The 20,868-nt window shown below is 37.8% G+C and overlaps 1 protein-coding gene across 3 annotated transcripts in view; it reads left to right on the top strand.

Annotated features, from left to right (window-relative positions):
- LOC131428228 (trafficking kinesin-binding protein milt) overlaps nt 1-20,868 on the top strand; it is a 305,336-nt gene that overhangs the window by 152,955 nt on the left and 131,513 nt on the right. The window contains exon 2 of one of the 3 annotated variants that reach the window (XM_058591990.1): nt 14,518-15,610. The exons of the other annotated variants lie outside the window; for them this stretch is intronic. Coding sequence (XP_058447973.1) covers nt 14,698-15,610 — 913 coding nt within the window. The 5' untranslated portion in view covers nt 14,518-14,697. The remainder of the gene's footprint in view (nt 1-14,517; nt 15,611-20,868) is intronic. 3 annotated transcript variants of the gene reach the window in all.

Raw genomic sequence — 20,868 nt, forward strand, 5'->3', positions numbered from 1 at the left:
CGCGATCCCATTTAGTGCCGTTCGTGATGGAGTTTGTTAGGCGGCAGTTATATGCCTGACGGCTGACAAATTAGTAACGCACGGACGAACCCCACGTCAATTACTCGAATTTCCCTGGCGCTTTTCTTCATAGTAGAATTGATTACCGTGAGTGGTTTCGACAGTGGGAGAATGTAGGTCATTGAAAACCAAACGATATTGAAAATCAGATAAAATTTTTCGTTCTTGTTCCATCGATGGGGATAGTCCCAACGTATTCCCTTGTGGGATGACCTGTTAATGTGTGCCACTTTTATCGTTATATTAGTGTTGCTATACGCATGCTTTGCTGTGCCTATTACATCGTCGATTTACAATAACTGCTAAAAAGTACCACGTGCCAGTTCAGACAGTCGAAATTGTTTGTGCTTTTTCAGGGAAATGATTTACATTTTTATGAAACCTTGGTGGTCAATGAATTATAGACATACATGTGTCCAATAATTTAGAGCTATTTGAATGTCATCTGAAACAACAATGGCTCCGCTAAAATTTGGTTTAAACTTTCTAGGTGACCTTATATTCTATTTTATTATTATGACTCTTACAGATAAGCATGCAAAACGGGTTGAGGTGGGCCCGTACACATCAACACTGTCCAAACGACATGATCAATGTCGCGCTAATCTTCACTGAAAAACAGTGATTACTCTCAGCAAGATCAACACAATGGACATGTGCATCTAACGTGTACTAACTTGACATCACACGGATGAATTCCTTGCTCACATCCAATCCTCTGAACCATGCTTTTGTTGATTCTTGATTCTAAGTACAATTCTAGTTGACGAGCGTCATTTGGCGAGACGCGCTATAGAATTTGTTGGAAGCAATGGGTTCATAAATTTCACTCTCATTAGTACCACACATGGCGAATTTGTCCGCTCTTTGCCGGGAATGGAACCATGACCTACCAAGTGCACAAGTTTGGAATATTGTTTTTTTTTTCATCACGAATACTCGACTGAATTCCAAGTATTGGCTCTCGCTTTCAACACATTTTGTCCATCTCTCAAGCAATTGATGGATACAATCTCAAAAGAAATCTTCTCCTTACATTGACATCATTACATTTATCCAGTGCGTCCATCCATCGATGAAAAAAGGTGATAATTAGAAGGTACGAGTTCTGGTGAATGTGTCGTGTGGGGTAGCTTGCTAATACATTCCTTCCTTCTGATCCCACCAAACAAATAGAATTGTCTTTTTCTGAAAATGATTCGGCCTCGACTCGATGTTGATGGTTGTCCTGGTGTTATCCATGATTTATTGCGGAACCACAAAACATATCCATTTTTCGTCGTCAATTGCAATTCGATAAAGGAAGCCATTTCTTTCGTAGCGAAAAAAGAGAAATGTGCACTGAGCCTTTCGGTTTTCCATCGGTTGTTCGTCCAGCTTGGAACCCATTTTCCAACCTTTGGATTTTTCCTTTGGCTCTCAGGTGATCGGAAATGTCTTGCCGAGTGACATTCAACTATTTCATTTGTCATGTTTTGTGTATCATTTTCGTCCAATAATGACGACTCCAAGACGTCATCTTCAAACTATTTCGATCGACTTTCGCATTTTTTATTAATAACTATTCAGTGGCGTCTCGTGGCAAATGCACTTATTACGAGGAACGATATCAAATGTAACAGTTTGTTGTAAGTGAAAACTAAAGATTGAGGATAGCATATTCGATTGTGTTGAGAAAAAACAATAACGATTTACTTTTGGATGGGAAGTTTTTATTAAACTTATTTCGTATTATCGATAGAATAGAAGAAATCGGCGCTATTCACGTCGAGCAAATCCATCAATCACTTTATCAATTCTATTGATATCGCTTAGACGTTGCAACTGAGAGAATAATTTGTTTTCAACTGCCATAAGCATAAGCCACTGAGGCCTCTCCTTAAGGTTTTGCATACAAGTTCGCACAGAGCAAAACTGAGAGAACAACAAACCTCTGAACTGAGCTGAGTAATTCCTTCTCTTCTTGAAGCTTATGTTCATGGAAACGACACTAACACAATGACAAGAGATAGTTGAAGTTTTAAGTTGGATGTACATGAGATGTGTGCGAATACTCGCAATTTCGGTGCACAAGGCAAAAACTAGAGTTCAGAGCGCCACGTATTGACCACGGATCGTTCGTTTGTCATTGACCAGCAAGCGTAAATAGCTTAGGGTGAATTTGTGCATATTGTGAAAACCGCTCATTATTTTAAATTTGGTGCCATCCAATCCGTTTTCATCGATTAGAGAATCTAAATAATAATTGAATGTGGATGAGCATGCAGTTCGTTCCTTCAATTTAACCCGTTGTGCATTGCACGAGGTGCACATGAGGACGAGACGCCTCTGATAACAATGCAGCTATTCAACAATAAAACATTTACGACCTCTCAGAAATTCGTAATATTTGGTACGATGGTTCTCCATCGAAAAATATTAGACCCGTATTTTTTTCATTTTGCCATTAGGGTGACCGTTTCTATGTTAGAGTGGACTGCCTTTTTTAAAAACTCATAACTTGGTGACCACTGAACCGATTTTCTCCATTTTGTTTGGATATGTAGTCAAGAAATGTAAACAGTTTCCAGGAAAAATGCGTATATAGATAAAATTAAAGTTTTTCATGGTTTGTATATAGAGGGCGACACATGTTTAAATAGTTTTCTTTAAATTTAGATTTTCTACACAATATATAAAAAAAAAATATCAAAGTGAAATTTTTCGTTTTTGAGTTATAATTTTTTGAAAATTTTCAATCATGCCCATTTGAAAAAACCTTTTTTGAACGATTTAACCAATTTTTTAAATTTTTGCACATGTTCTGTACCAGAGTTTTTAGCGATTCGTTGATAAACATAACATAACATAAAAAAATAGTCAAGCGAAATTTTCCGTTTTTGAGTAATAATCTTTTGGAAATTTCAGGTCCAAACTTTATCGATAAATGCAAAAATTAAAATTTTCAAAAAATTATAACTCGAAAACGAAAAATTTCATTTCGCTAATTTTTAAATATGCTATATAAAAAAGACTAACTTTATGGAAAACCATGAAAAGCGCTAAAAACTTACACAATTGATATTTTCAACCACAAAACTCCAACTTTACATACCTACTCATTTTTTTCTAGAAACAATTGTCATTTCTAGACAAAATATTTCTGAAAAAATCGGTTTTGTGGGTATGGCTCGATACTGCCAGATACTGCCAAAACAGAGTGTAACCTTCGTAGAACCGGAGGAAGAGCAGTAGTCGTTCATTATGTGCGGCTTGCTGAATTTACCGCACCTAAAGATCGCTTGCCACACCAAGTATTTCTTCTTAAATTATTGGTGCTAAATTATCCGCTAATGATTTGGATGAGCTGAAATTGTACGGAGAATGTCTAGATCATCAGTCCTGGGATTGCTATCCGCTATCGTGGAATGAGCTAATATTGAAAATTTCTTCCACAGAACAAATGAGTGAATATACTTTATGCAACATAAAATAACAAAGTCAGAAAAAGAATTTTCAAGATCAAATGATAGATAAAAAAAAATTGTTTCGAAAAATTTGGAATACATATTAGAACAAAAATTGTAGGTTGCATGAAGTTATAGTTTAGCATAGCAGCAACCCAGTCGATCTATTCTTGGTTGTTTCTTCCGCTGGATTTCACACAGCTTTGAAACATCCTGGCAGGACTTTTAAACGAAATTTTCGAGGTCAGGGATATACTCGGCGTCCGCTTTAACGTACATCCCATCGTCCATTACGGCTGCACCAACCACTCGCGGTACAGCTTCCAGCTACAGTTGTCACAAATATAGTACTCCGCTTTTCACATGAGCAAATTGATTGCCAAATCATGTATTTTTGGGCAAACTTACGATGAGCAGTGTCCCGGAAGTTGCCACGCTCGTCTCGTCATCCATAATAAAACAATACGCTTTTGTCAACATCTTTGTGTAGAGTGTAGGTCACTTTTTTCCTCCCGATTAACAGCTGAACGTTCGTTGCACCGATTTGGAACACGATAAACCGAAGATTGGACAATTTCCAGCTCCCTGCCGATGACACGATGAGAGAGGTTCGGATTTTCAGAGTGCGTGCACAAAACTATTTTACGCTGCTAATGCTACTTCTTCCGACTCCATCTTCGCAACGATTGCAAAACTACTACTGTCTCTTACACAATGCACATTGAACTGGATCAGCAATGCAACAACTACTGCTAATAGAGATTGCTGATGATTGGTGAATGATCGTACCTTACCTATCAACACAGTCCTGTAGAGTTCTTTGTTGTATTTTCACTGGGTTGTCGTCCGACAACGTAATAACATGTCCAGTCCTTCGCAGTTGTCCATGTTTTGCTGCACGTACAATTGGCCGTTGACCATAAATCTGATGCAATTCGGGGTCCATACGTCGTCTCTAAGATCTGTCGTCTATAGGTATGCATTTGGCACCTTTTTTCGAAAAGATTTAGAGCGCATTGATCCTCTGCTGAAATATAGTCCACAAAGAACAACTGGTCTAATGAACGTTTTGAAGATTGCAAGGATTTTTTGAGCCGGTTTCCTCTGTATTTTTCGGCTGGTATCACTGCCCAAATACATAAATTCATCAATCCCCTCGATATCATTGCTGTCAATCAATATTCATGGTGAGAGTGGTAATGTTTTTTTTCTCTAAAGACTCTTGCTCTCATGTGGTTTGTCTTCGACACACGCAATTGTAGTCAGTCCGATCCGCTTGGATTCTGTTTTCAGTCAGATGAATGTTTCCACCATCATCTCAAAGTTACTTGTCATAGTATCAACGACGGTACTAGTAATTCAAAAAGACATTCTATTACAAACATGACTTTTCCAATAACAGGTTTTCTTTTTGGAACAACATGCTGTTCAGATCTATCATCAGACAAGGTGCAAACTCATTAAAATTTCATTTGAAACTAATTTCAATAAAACTACAAGCCGTCAACAAACATAAAACTGAGCCACCTGAAGTTTTATTTGCAATTCTGCTTTTTATTGTTCCATAAATAACACGAGTTCTTATCTTTAACATCGTCAGAAAATCACAAAAGAAACATAATCTGCATCAGTTAACAATCGTTGCAATGACAATGGGAAAACGGTTTGACATTCCTACATTTTTACCCGGTCGTATTTAGTTCCGCACAAATGCTGACAAGAGAAAAACATTCCCAATCTGTGAATTAGAATTGTTGATTGACAAAGGGTCGTCTAATACGTCTGTTTAAGATCCCACAAATGCTCAGTGACCACGACCATTACCTGACACGGACAGCAAGCCATTAGCACCGCGGGAATTCCTCACCAGGCTCCCAAGATTTTCACCTTGATTTGAAAGAGGTGGTGAAAATTCCGGATTATTACATTTTAATACTAACATTTAGGTCAAACTTGAATAAGAAAACGAATTAGGAACTACTCCAGATATTTGAATGACAGTTTGGTGGGAGAATCAAATTATGATGTTTCAATGGTTCCGACCGAGGAAAATGTTATTCAAGAGACAATCCGTTGGGCTCTACGAATCAGAAACGAACACCAAAGCTCATGCGTACCGAAACGAACGATTTCCTTTCCAGTTTTTGTTTATTCACCGCATTTCAGGCAGCTATTATGTTCTTTCGTTTATTCTGTTATGTTGACGTAATGTTATGTGAGAGACTTGGTTGTTTACTGGAGCCTTCTGAAAACGAAAAAAAAAGATTTCGTAACTATGTAGTGTCTGTTCCATTCTGTTCCCGTTTTGTCTGTTGATTCTGCATTCCGTACGAAAACAAACATTTCACGAATGTGACTTCCTTTGTTCGTCCGGAGCCTGAGCCATCTTTCAAATCTTACCTCGGCCAGCAAAGCAAGAGGTTGATGTCCTAATAAGTGGTTCACTTAACGATCCCGGCACGTCTCGGCCCTGCACAGATTATCTGAGTTTAAGCCAGTCTTTCTCACGCGAAAGAAATTCGACTGAATAATTATTGACCGACCACGGATGCGGATTTCGGATGTGGGAAAAATTATTCACCCGTATATATCTCCAGTGTCATATTGTTATGGTTTGATGCATAGCAATTATCTCAGGTGTATCATGTTGCGGGAGCTTTTGCAACTCCACACGGAGTCGTTAATTAATCTGGTAGTAGAATTTTTAGTCCTCATAAATCATAGCCAGCCAACCTTCGGATTATGGTCAGTACGGCAATATAGGTCATTTTATTAGGTTCACGCTATCCGCGGTCGTCTTTGACCAACTCTCGTGGGTGTGAGAAAAAGGTGTGTTTTTTTTATAGTAGAACGTTCAGTCAAAATCGTTTCGTCTTCAACGCGCGAACTCCGGCAATTTTGGCCGGCAAAGTTGCAAGTCATCACTTATCCGATTCGGTATGTCCTCGTCGTGTTCAGCACAATAGATTGGCGGAATTTCTTGAGTCTCAAGTTTGCGTTCGATGCATTTGTGCTTATTTATTCAGAATGTGAAGGTTGTATATAAGACCACAACACGTTGGAAGCCGTTTGCGATTTTCGTACACTGCTTTTCGATGCCTTCAGCTCTGTGTTGGTATCGGCAGGCCCGTACCCAGGATTTCGTTTCGGGAGGGGCCCAAAAGATAAAAAAATAATCTTACTTAAGATTGCTTATGTACCTAATTCTCGGTGTGCCTTTTACGGGTGTTTTTAACAAACACTTCAAACTTTTCCACTGGAACTGTTGTTGTATTACATTTCTTTACATTTACTGTCTTGTTATTTTTTTTTTTTTTAAATAACTATTTATTGGAATATGAGTTAAAATTAAATTATTAAGATTTAAATTGGGTGTTCCGCCACAAGTGGTCACTTTTCAGCCCTGTTATATATATATGATTTGGTTATTACCATGAAGACATCATTTGCTTCCGCAATTCTGAGATTTTTGTGTAGGGAAAATTCTAAACCTACTTGTATTGTGTAATGGGGAAAAGGAACTTATATACTAACTTACTAACTAATACAGAGAGCGAATCGATTCAATTGAAGATTGCATCGATTTTTGTCGGAATTTGCTTATAATATTATGTGACATTACATCTAATGGTTCTATATTTGTGAGTCTGTGTAACTCATTTGTACTAAACCAGGGAGGACGCTTCAGAAACATTTTCAGAATTTTATTCTGAATCCTTTGAAGCGTTTTCTTCCTGGTGGAACAACAGCTTGACCAAATTGGTACCGCATAAAGCATGGCTGGTCTGAAAATTTGTTTATAAATTAACAATTTGTTTTTTAGACAGAGCTTAGAATTTCTGTTTATAAGAGGATATAAACATTTAATATATTTATTACACTTTGCCTGGATTCCTTCAATGTGATCCTTGAAAGTGAGTTTTTTGTCATACGTTAAACCTAAGTATTTAGCTTGATCAGACCATGTCAATTCCAAGCCATTCAATTTGAGAATGTGATTATTGTTTGGTTTAAGAAAAGAAGCTCTTGGCTTGTGAGGAAAGATAATTAATTGCGTTTTTGCTGCATTTGGTTTAATTTTCCATTTTGACAGATAATCACTGAAAATATTTAAACTTCTTTGTAGGCGACTGCAGATCACTCTTAGATTTCTACCTGTGGCTAACAGACTTGTGTCGTCACAGAATAGCGATTTCTGACAACCAACGGGTAGATTTGGAAGATCAGAAGTGAAAATATTATACAAGATTGGAGCTACACTCGAACCCTGCGGAACACCGGCTCGTACGGGTAGCAATTCAGATTTACAATTCTGATAGCTAACCTGAAGAGTACGATCAGTTAAATAATTTTGAATCATTTTGATCAAATAAATAGGAAACTGGAAATCAGACATTTTTGCTATTAAACCTTTGTGCCAAACACTGTCGAATGCTTTTTCTATGTCTAGAAAGGCAACTCCAGTGGATAACCCAGAAGATTTATTTGATTTTATCATGTTCGTTACTCTGACAAGTTGATGAGTAGTTGAATGTTCATGACGAAATCCAAACTGCTCTGGTAAAAAAATTGAATTCTCATTTATATGAGTCATCATTCTTAACAAGATAATTTTTTCAAAAAGTTTACTGATAGAAGAAAGTAAGCTAATTGGGCGATAACTTGATGTTTCTGCTGGGTTTTTATCAGGTTTTAGGATAGGAATTACTTTAGCGTTTTTCCATCTTTTTGGGAAGTAAGCTAATGAAAAACACTTGTTGAAAATTTTAACCAGGAGTCTCAAGGCAACATCGGGAAGATTTTTAATAAGAATATTAAAAATTCCATCATTACCAGGAGCCTTCATGTTTTTGAGTTTCCTAATAATTGATTTAATTTCATCAAAATTCGTCTCAATAATGTCATCGTGTGATAACACTTGGGTTGAAATATGATCATACTTCAGTGAGACTTCATTTTCAATAGGACTCACAACGTTTAAACTGTCTTGTTATTTCTGTAGCACATGTCTTAGACCTTCTAAATAATTATATATCTGTTTTTGATTTCGGGAGGGGCCCAGGCCCCTCGGGCCCCCCTCTGGGTACGTGACTGGGTATCGGTATATAAAAAAGCAGTCTAGCCACGACTCACCGGTATGGGCGTGTGCTCAGTTTCAGTTTCTAACAGTTGGAAATAGGTGAGGAAAAGTGGATTTGGTTTTTGGACTTGCAACTGTCAATAAACCGCCCACTGGAAGCGGTCATCGTAGGTTGAAATAAGTCCTCCCTGCCCAAAACGACACCTCACCATGATTCATGTCTTCGAGGAACAAAAAAAAAACCATTCATCAGTTCACTAGAGCCATATAAGTAATAATAAGTTGCATAAATGAGATTCGGAGAAGCGATGACCATGACTGACGAACGGACAGACACATCACGAGCTGCATTAGTCCCATCCGACGATTGGTTATTCAAGTACCCGGTGCTCGATGAAAGCTGCTCCGATCGGTCCTCACGTGCGTACTCATGTGCGGTTATTTTACTTATTAAATATTCGAAACTCGTGCAGGTGGTTTAAACGAAATTGACTATGTTTTCAAACAGAATTTTATGCGTAATGATGGTTTGTTCTCTGTTTTTGTTTTGAACGAAAACAAGGCATGCTGAATTATTTCCGCCGAATAATGGCCTTTTTTCAGTGGAACGTGGTGTTTTGGTCACGACCAACCGAATACGTAAAACGTTCGTGGAGTGATAATTAACTACAAACTCTTACTGAAATTAATGTAACCGTGTAATTACTGCACCAAAATTGAACTTTTTTCATCTCGTACCGGTGTTGCAACTTCACGATTTTTTGGTTTCATTCGCCTTTTCTTTTAAGAATGTTCTTAGCAAAACAAGATTCCCTTATGTTTGTCCGGTACAGTCTGTTTCACAAAAGAAAACAAAGCACGAATATTTATTTACATTACAATACATTGAAAAAAAAACATCGATCGGATCAATTAGTGAACAGTGTAGTCATTATCCATTTTGAAAATAACAGCACCTTCGAGACTGGCTCTCCTCCGGTTCACTCTTCAATATGATCCAAACACTTTCTATAAGATCTGCGACAGGTCGCTTTTGAGGAACCGTGAGCCTTGTTATTTCACCAAAATCGTAGAGAGCGAAAAATGTTCACCCATACCACTGTTTTCCCTTCTCTCGGTAAGAAATAATGTTTAACCCCATAATTAATGACAAGCAACTATCTTCATTGGACTAGATAGAGCTGAAGATTAAATATCCAGTTTCCGCTGACAGATTGGTGACTGACTCTTAACTGTCGAATGTTCAGTTTTGCAATGACTGAGTGGAAACATATATTGGAGAAGCCAAATTAATGAAAAACTTAACAGAAAAGATGATTTGTTGGAAAAAGATACGCTCAGCGACAGGACTCGAACCTGCGTTCTTATGCGTTGCGCTATTGCATGGTAGCGCGTATGCACGGAATGCATAAGAACTCAGGTTCGAGTCCTGTCGCTGTGCGTATCTTTTTTCAACAAATCATCTTTTCTGTTAAGTTTTTCATTCATTTGGCTTCTCCAATATATTTTTCCACTCAGTCATTGCAATACTGAACTTAGTTATGGCGGCTTTACGTCAAACCAACTAAAATTGATGAATTGTTGAATTTTATTTGAATGAAGCTTTTGCTGTAATGGGGACATGTGTTTTTTACAGCTCTCAACAAGCCATAGCAATACGCAATTAAACTTTCCTGAAAAATTGAACATTGATTACATTGATTACAAGACTTATTTTTTATCCAGCTGGTTGATTCACTCTTATGCACTACTTCGATTAAACCCAATTAAACGCTTTTTGGCAGGAATATGATTTATAGAAGTAACAGGAAAGCAGGAATTAGTTCCTCTCTAACAGCAAAAAGACGAGGAATTTGTTTGTTCGCAGTATTTGTTTAGATCGTCAGCTCACCATCGCTAATCCTGCGCTCCTGCTATTTCTGTTTATAAAAGTCAAGTATAACTAGGAATTCTTACCCTCTATTAAATTGGCCCGAATTGAAAAAGTGATATGCAACAGTCATCGTGGCATAAAGTCATTATTAACAGCAGTTAGCGATCGGAGTTCGCAGAAACATTCGACTAGCTCTTCATGAATCTATTGACGAAAACTAGTTTCGTTCTTTAACTCGGTATTGTTTTCCAACCAGACACGTTTCACTCGAATCAACACCCAAAAATTACATCAGCCGAGAGAATCGTTTTTTAACCAAACGAGATTCTTTTGCTTCTTCACACAGCTCAAGCGTTTCATCCAATAGGTCCGGTTTAGGAGGAGGTTTTATTGAGGCTTGCCTTCTTGTAATAATCGGTTGTTCCTGAACATAATAATTTAGACTTATTTTCTGAACATCACTTTTGTTATGCCACGTTCAGAAAAGTTATAAACAAGTCTGTTGTAACAGCATAGTCAAATTCTACAGAAAAAATGTAATGCCACGAATTTACTTTATCTTCTTCTTGAATTTGTAATAATTTTAGCTACTGCCAATTATGGTAATATCGTTCTTTGTACAGAAGTGTATGAAGAGATTTGAGCATAATAGAGTGAAGAGAGTCGGTAACAATTGTTCCAAGTTTTCATTTTATAAAGTTAAATCCTGATCCGCCACGTAACATTTCATTTTCGGTTGGAATAGTAATTAGTAAACAAAAAATTTGCCCGGTTTGCAGCGTATTCGAACGATTCACATTGATGAGATGTTTGAGTTCGCCTCCTCCAGTAGAGGACAGAATTGGAACCAAACAACTTATAAAAATACTGTTGATAGGTTACAAATTTATCATTTTCATTATTTTGGTAATAAGGGTTTCAAACTTGGCGTCATTCGCTTCTAGAATCAAAACCCTATACGCGTAGCTGGAAATCGAACCCAAGTAGTCTGTGTGAAAGGTAATATTTGATTTCTCATAGAGTGTATGACTGAGATTGTAAATGGAGAGATTTGCTTTCGTTTGATTTATAAATATATATCGATTGAGAATAAGTTGATGTAAAATTATTCAGTTTTAATCAGAATAATATGTTAAGTGATTTCTAGATTCAACTGTTGTTTGTTTGTTTAACAAACACCTGAGATCTTCGAATTTCTTATCTACTTTTAGGTCACAATCACAATGATCATCTTATTATGTCTTATTACATGAATACGTCTTATTTTGCTATGGGGTAGAACTTAATCGTGAATATCTCTTGCTGTATTTTACGCAGCAACATATTATTTTCTCCATACCATCGGAAATATGTTCAGTAGTTTTTGATAAAATTGTGAGTATTATGATATAACCACATAAAATTAAAAATGGAAGTTTTCTGAAATGTTTGGTATGATCGAGCATTAAGGTGAAATTCAGTGCCAAAATTCCTCTCGTAACTAACGCACTTTATCTTCACATCCTTGCTCTTCCTTGAGTTCTAGCGGTCTTAAGTTTTCGTATTTTTTCTCCTCTTATAATTTTTGCTTAGTTTTAACGAAAAGGTAAAACAGTGAAATAATATTATTGAATTGAAATTTCGAGTGAATCGTTTTCTGCGTGAAATTTGAGCGTATTACAAAATAAAAAAACCTTTTTTAATCCACCTAGTGTACCCAACTGCTTTTCTCATATTACTTATATTTTCAAAAACATCACTAGTAGATTCTGTCAAGATTTTTTTTCAAATTTTAATGAAACCTTTAAAACCTGGCAACCCTGCACGATATACAAAATTGAACGAAGTACGCTGTGTGCTTGGCGGTGGTGTTTTCTTCTTCCGTACCCGCACGTATCGATGTTGCATCATTTTGTATGACAGTTTGAAAGTTTTGATACTCATTGCCCTATAATTTCGGAACCGGAAGCCGGACCTGGATGAAATTGCACAGTATCTTTTAAGACACAGAGAGCTTCAATTCGAATCATGATTTGTGAAAATCGGTTTACCCGTCGCTGAGAAATCGAAGTGAGTTTTGGATTTGGAGCTTTTGTTCACTATTGCCGGTGCGTTCGAAAGCGGAAACCGGGGACTAGTAGTCCTAAAGTAGATTTATATATTCACTAACTAACAAAGTCTGGTAACTAGATGAATGTAGCAATAGATGTTATAAAATTTTGCACTTCGTTTCGCCATCATTTTCTATAAAAATACTCATGAAATTGAGTATTTTTCACTTATCGCGCTGTACTTCCGGAAACGGAAATCGGATCTGAATCAACTTTCAAGACCTTTTATTTGCATCTTAGTTTGTAAAAATCGGTTAAGAAATTCCCGCGAAAACTGAGTGCGCATTTTCTCATAGATTTGCACATATTGCCGTGTAATTCCGGAACCGGAATTCGGATGAAGATAAAATTCAATAGCGATCTATGGGACCATAAGACCTTTTATTTGAATCTGTGTTTGTGAAAATCGGTTAGGCCATCTTTGAGAAAAGTAAGTGACATTATTGTCGCATACACACATACATACATACAAGCACACAGACATTTGCTCAGCTCGTAGAGCTGAGTCAAATGGTATATGACATTCGGCCATTCGGGCCTCGGTTCAAAAGTCGTTTTTCACAGTGATTGTATAGCCTTTTTATTCTTCTTCAATACAACGCTTGTACATTTCAATACAACGCTTAAGGGCTGAGGCCAGTGTGTTTCAGGGCGTTTTAAAGGGCTATTTTCACGCTTCAAATCTGATTATCTCAGAAATGGTGACGAATATCAAAAAACCCAACTGACAATCTTTTAGAAAATTAGTTTAGATTTTCGGTGAAAATTTCAGAATAATTGTTTGACTTTAGCGGTCGGGAAAGTCTTTTTTTCTGAAGGAAGAATTGCATAGCTGAAAACGGCAACTTTCAACTTGTCCATTGAATATCTCGCCTTGAAAAGGATGGATCAAAAATTTATCCTGACAATGTCTAGATAATTTAATTTAGATGCGATTGGTACATAAAAACATAGGTGTCGTCGCGATAAAAATGAAGTGAATGATATTTTTATGAAGGTAAGTCGATTTCAATGGCGACGCCATTTCCAAAGTAACGTAACGAAATATGAGAGAGAAATAAAATCGGATCAAAAAGGCTGCCAAACAAGCGGCTGCTTTCTTAGATTTTATGTGATGTAGTCAAACTTGTAACCGAAAATATCAAAACTTTTTTTGCCCCCCGGCCACATCGAGAGTCATTTAGCACATTTGCGAGAGAGCATGGAGAGACATGTAATACGCACAGCGAGCCACGTGGTTTTACACGACCTACTGGCCTCAGCTTTTAAAGATTCATTACAACGCTGGTATATTTCGCAATAGATCTGACATCATCCTAATCATCTTGAACTTGTCAGTTCAAACTTGTTCAAACTGATCATTACTGTTTGTAGAAGCCGGCTGGGACAACTCTTAGAAGTTAAATAAATAACTATTTCAAGTGGTTCCGGTACCGAGAGTTGGTAAAAAATGTAAGCAAAAGATTCTATAGCTGATCACATCAATTAATCGGTGACTCTAGAACCAGTGCTTGTATCCCAAATGAGGTTATGTAAGCAGAAGAAGATGACAAAAGTAAAAGAGATTTTTTGTTTAAACTTGAAGTTTTGCGAAACACCACATCGATCTCTAAGTAAAATAGGTAATAATATTTCACTTATTGGTAAATAAACACGATTTTGTGTCTCATCCAACTGAGTCTAAGAGCAACTCGAGTCGCGGTATCTTAGTTGAAATTTGTCAGTCATATCATTTATTGTTTATTTATCAACAATATAAATATCTTTTGACTGAATATGAATATGAATATTACAGTTAATTATATTATTGAAACTCAAATGCTCTGACATGCCTTTGAAGTCAAAAACGATTACTTTTTGATTTATAACCCCGAAAACTCATTTACCAAGTGCGACCGACTGTATTTTCCTATCAATGTAAGATCTAAGACTACGAACTAAGTAATGAATTATCGTTTCTAAACACAGTTGACGCAACAGTGAACTTTAAGCCCGTCAAAATAATCAAACCAACAGTTAACCAATAAATTGGTTTTGAATTGTGTTTTGAGAATAGAACCGTTTTTACAATCAGCCTCCAAAATGTAACAATTTCTGAAATGAAAAAAAAGTGAACAATAAATACACGCAGTGAAGTGTGAGCAAACTATGACGTCAACTACAACGGCCTCCAATTCGACTGTTTTAACATGCAGTAGTTCCGGTGGCCTCCGCACAACTTCATCTGTCCAGAATAAGGGAAACAGCGGAACTGGCAGCGGCAGCTACTCATCACTGTCTTCGAGTGTTGACCGGCGGTACGCCAGTTTGCCACGATCCAGTGATGATGAAGACGTGTACAACACGCTTTTCACCAAGAAACTGCTTCCGGATGATACCCTGAACAGCACGTTTCTTGACTGCACCGATGATTACCGGGGAGGGCTGCTGGCTGGAGCGGTTGAACCACCGATCCCACCCGTATCCGACCGACCCAGCGATTCAAGTTTCGGTTTCCAGAATACCTACGCCGTGCTGGAACGTCAGTTGGCGGGTAAACCGCCGGCCGGCCATCAACTACGTGAGTTCCTAAAGTACAACGAGATCCTAACGACACCAGTATTCAGCGATTCGTTGCCATTGTCCCGTGATCAAAGTGCAAATTATTTAAGAAGGATTAGTGAGGAGCGTGAATCGTTATCATCGCGTCATTCGTCCATCGCACCTGATGCTGATGATGAGAAACCAAGCTTCCTGGAGCTGGAACTGGAAGCCTCCAGCAGGCTACGAAAGCTGAAGGAACGGCTCGGTGGCAGTACGCCATCGATCAATACTGCCGGTGAGGAAACCATCGAGACTCCGATGGTGGAAGCACTGTACGGCATAAGCATGGAAAGTCTGCAGCGTGCGGGTGCGGAAAAATTTCATCCTAATCCCGATGTGTTCCTGACCACCGATGGGCCCACCGGTGATAGTAAAACGGGGCAAACCGGTGAATATCCAGAATACGTGTACCACGTAGCAAAGGGCAGCGATGGACGGATGTATCTGAAGGTCGTTCGGAGTTTGCTGCTTGATAAAGGTAATTGTTTTAAACTTGCGTAATATCCGTTCCATCATTCCCACACTCTACTGGGATCTTTCGTATGTTGAAATTCATTCCATTTCAAAGTAATCCATGAGAGCTGAAACTTACGAAATGATTCGTTAGGGACCGAACCCCGACATCGCGCCGTTGGCTGCAATTTTCTGCTGAAAGTAAAATGAGCGCGTTCAGTTTCAATCGCACGAACAACCGCCCACTTAATGACACTATCACTGTCACCGATGAATGCAGTTAATCAGTATTATGCAGCACGCCACATTCGTTTTCTTTTTCTTTTTTTTTTGCTCTGGTGTCCGACGCGCCGGAACGAACAAACATTAGCGCTACCGGTTATGTGACCAACCGGGGGCCCTCAGGGGGGAAACTTCTTGGATCATCCATAATTATCTAAATGGAGTGAGTGACATGGGCTAGAAATAGAAGCTGATGGTGGGAATGGATTGTACGCTTCTGCAGCCTTTGGGATGTGTTTCGTTTGGTGACGTCAAAATGTATTTAAAACAAGATATTGGGCGGAACATTTTTATTTTTTTTCAAGAAATTGGGAAATGGGGAATCGAATATGATTTAGAAAAACACAATTTAAACATTTTGACTGAAATATCCGTATTACTGATTTTTTTTCTTTTCTTTTCAGGTGAGTACATTATTTCTTTGAGTGTGTTACCCAATATATCAGAACCGTAAGTAAGAATTCAATGTGCTAAATTTAATTTTAGTTCAACGTTCAATTAAATTCAAATTTGGTCGATGAAAAATTTTACACAGTGTTCTTAAGGCACGGTGACCGAGACTGACCGGGAAAATCGGGAAAACCGGGAATTTGATTTCACCGGGAAAAAGTCGGGAATTTTAGTTAAAAACCGGGAAAAATATTACTAGTTCACATATGAGTAACAGTTTAGCATCATGATTATTTTTCAACAAGTCAAAAGTAGGAGACAATACCCAATTTTGCGTGTTGAGCGAGATGTTCAGTAAAAGTGTTGAAACAACTTATTGTCCCATACAGGTTCTATGTTGAACATTCCATTGGAAATTGAACCAACACCCCATGTCTCGTCCAACGATTTTAAGAGCTTTCAGGCAGCTTTAAATGAATCAGGAAGCATCAGAGTATTTCTAGTTGTAATCAATAACATGACAATGAAAGCTCATTTGGATGCTTCTGTTGGATTTTTATTAAGTTTTGGTATAAGTATTCAACACACTTGCAAAATTGTTGGTTAAGTCTCAAGGTAATAGGGAAAATTTTTACTAAAATTATTAAACTTCCTTAGGAGTCTTCATGTTTTTAAGTTTGCTAACGATTGCTCTTGTTTCAACACAATTTGTCTCAGTAATGTAGATCTATCCTAGCCGATTAGTTCTGAGGTGGTAGAATATATAACTAGTTGAACTAATCATTGCTTAATTTGAAATCTTGAATGTTATTGGTAGATGATCTGAATCAAAGTCACCATCACGTCGGGGTCACCAGTGAATTAGCTAGATTTATTTCAATTTATATAAGGAGTGTATCGATAAGTAGTTAGCAACATTCAAACGGTTATTACTCTGAAATGGCTTAATTTTTTGCAGTATGTTTTGCGGTAACATGTTTGTTTACATATTAATAACAGCTGCGCAATCGATTGGTTTCGGTACGGTTAATCGTTTCAATGATGAGTCGAATTGACTCGGAAACGCGAAAGAAAATTCTGCACACTTGGTGCTCAGAAAGTGGTGTCACGTACAACGAAATTGCTAAACGGGTGAAAGTGCACCACACCAGTGTCAAAAATATTATCGAGAAGTTCGGTAAAACCCTTTCCATGAAGGATTCGCCCCGATCCGGTAGGAAAGTCCCAGCCAGCCCGGTCGGAACTTAAAAGTGGTTGAGTACATCAAGAAAAACCCATCGGCGTCGACGCGGGATTTGGCAAAGCAGTCAACGCCAGCATCGGGATGATTCAACGGATCAAAGTTCGGAACTCCCTGAAAACGTACAAGAAACAGAAGATGCCGAAAAAGTCCCTGGTACAGCAAGTTCAGGCCAAAACAAGAGCGCGAAACTGTAAAACCGGATTCTACAGAATAAAGACGGATGCATCCTGATCGACGACGAAACCTACGCCAAGGAAGACTCTCGAGCGCTGCCGGACCGCAATATTATACGTAATCGGTATACCAGGGCCTGGACGACGCTGACACCACGGTGGCGATGGAAAAGTTTGGGCAGAAGGTGTTGGTCTGGCAAGCAATTTGTACCTGTGGTTTGCGGTCGTCGATTTTCTTCACGAAGGGCACAATTAACGCCAAGGTGTACGAGGACGAATGTTGGAAAAAGAGAATGCTGCCACTGTACAGAAAGCATAAGGCTCTTCCTTTCTTCTGGCTGGATTTGGCTTCAGCCCGCTACCCCAACTCCGTTCTACAGTGGTTGTCAAAAAATAATGTACAATTCGTGGAAAAGGACATCAACCCACCGAACTGCTCGGATCTTCGGCCAATTGTCAAGCGGCACTTTCGGAAGGAAGGTACAGTGTCCCAAAACATGCAGGAGTTCAAAAAAGACTGGACAGCTGCCATCAGGAAAGTCACCTGCAAGTAACTGTGCAGAATTTAATGAAGAATGTCAAGTCCAAAGTGTGAGCGTTTCACAGAAACTAGGATTTTCTTCAACATAATCAGTGAAATGCATAAAAATGTAATTTTTCTACAATTTATCGAAAACTGATGTCAAAATATGTTTTTTTCGCTTTTTTATTCAATAATCAATGTTGCTAACTACTTTTCGATACACTCCTTATTCGCAAATAATTTTTGGATACAGGAGAGCCTTTTTCACGTGGCACAGAATTTGTGCTACTATTCATTGAGTTCATTTGAGGTTAGTTAAAACTGTATTAAAACTATAGGTATTAGTCTGCTTCTTATTTGCATAAAAAACATTAGTTGGAATAGTAGTTCGTCGCGGATTCCGGTGACAAAACTCGCTGCTTTCGTCAGAAAACACGTGAGAAGACAGGAGAAACAAAATATGTATGCATATTGGCATAGAATGAAGAGTATATTTCAAATTAACCGCTATTACAGCTTTAAGCTGCTAATAAAAAAACCTGTTTTAATCCACCTAGTGGTGTAATGATGCCTTTCTCATTTTCACTTTTTCCTGTATATTACTGCAGAAATTCCCCGCAATACTACAATTTGAAAAGCTTAGGAACTAGTTTTGAAGATCTCTGTTAATACTACTACATTGATACACTAAATTTGAATTTAAGTTAGTGAAAATCTTTTCAATTATATGTGAGAAAGTGAAGTGAGCTCCATTTTATCATATTTGATTATTATTACCGGTACTTCCAGAACCGAAAGCTGGATATCGGCCTATTGACATTTGGTTCATTCAACCTTACACTAACATGAACTACAAATCTATTTACGGTTCTCTATGACGTTTTGAATGTGGGAAAAAAATGTACCGGTAGTCGGACTTGGATAAAATTTAGCAAATCATTTATTGGACTATCAATGGTTTATTTGGTTTCAGGGTCTCATGGTCTTCAAACTGGAGAAAATCACTAGCCAATATAAAAAGGTAGCTTATGAACAAAGTATTCCTGAAATTGACCTTTTTTATACTGAGCACCCTATCTCTGAAACCAGGGGTTTGATCCGAATGAAAATTAGGATATTCTTATGACATCTCAAGATCTTCCATCTCCGAGAAAAGTGAGTGGCAATATTTTCACATCTTTTGTGCATTATTTTTACATTTTTACCTTTTTGCCTTTCTCATATAGAAAGGTTATGTAATCACTGTGAAAACCGACTTTTGAACCGAGGCCCGGAGGGCCGAGTGTCATATACCATTCGACTCAGTTCGTCGAGTATGCAAAATGTCTGTGTGTGTGTATGTGTGTGGGTGTATGTGCGTATGTGTGTATGTAACGTTTTTTTTGCACTAACTTTTCTCGGAGATGGCTGAACCGATTTTCACAACTTCCGGTTCCGGAATTATGGGGTAAAATGTGCAAAAAATTGTGAAAATAAGTGCACTAACTTTTCTCAGAGATGGCTGAACCGATTTTCACGAACTTTGATTCAAATGAAAGGACTTGAGGTCCCATAAAAAATTCCTGAATATTATTTGGATCCAACTTCCGGTTCGGGAGGTATGGGGTAAAATGTTCAAAAATAAGAAAATATATGTTCTAACTTTTCTCATAGATTTTTTTTTTTCATAAATACGTTTATTTCTTAAGGCAGTTTACATAAGTTTTTCTTCGCCGTAGCATCACTTTTACATAATATTCTTATCCTAATTTAATTCTAACATAGTCACAACGTTTTGCATTTATTAAAACATATTCTCTTATTACTTAAATATCATCTTAGGTAACTCGTCATTAATTATGAAATCTACTCGGAAATATTATTTGAACCAAACGATTAACTTCTATAAATTATAAAATAAGCTGTTATTTTCAGACATTTTGTTAATAATTTCATAAACTGTTTCGAGTTTGTTTGTATCATTACATTATTTTTATTCTAATTTAGCTATTGGTTGAACTCATGGACGCAGCTGGGATCAGAACTAAGTCTTGGAAGGGGCCTTTATTAAATTGAAACTCCAGTTTTCTTTATGAAATGATAAATAAGTTTCATGTATGAAAGGTCACGACAAGCAAGAATGTCTCGAACTGGGATATTGGATAGTCTACCTTGGGTACGCAAAGAATTTATTAGTTGAGATCTGACATCACGATACTCCACGCATGTCCAAACGACATGATCAATATCTCGATAACCTTCGCCACAAGCACAATGATTAGTCTCGGAGAGCCCAATTCGAAGGAGATGTGCATCTAACGTGTAGTGATTGGACATGAGTCTAGACATCACACGAATGAAATCTCTACTCACATCCAGTCCCCTGAACCATGCCTTTGTCGATATTTTCGGAATAATTGAGTGCATCCACCGACCCAGATCATCTTTATCCCAAGAAGCTTGCCAGCTGGCAAGTGTTCTTTGGCGAGACGAGCTATAGAATTCGTTGAAAGCAATTGGTCTCTCATAAATTTCACCCTCAATAGCACCACGTTTGGCTAAAATATCGGCTCTTTCATTGCCAGGAATGGAGCAATGAGCCGGGACCCAGACTATAGTGATTAGATAATTATTGTTCAATATGTCGTTCAGGCACTGTTTTATTTTGCCCAGGAAAAACGGTTCAGTCTTGC

This window comes from Malaya genurostris, chromosome 2 (assembly GCF_030247185.1).
Source record: "Malaya genurostris strain Urasoe2022 chromosome 2, Malgen_1.1, whole genome shotgun sequence".
In the NCBI taxonomy this organism is placed as follows: Eukaryota; Metazoa; Arthropoda; class Insecta; order Diptera; family Culicidae; genus Malaya; species Malaya genurostris.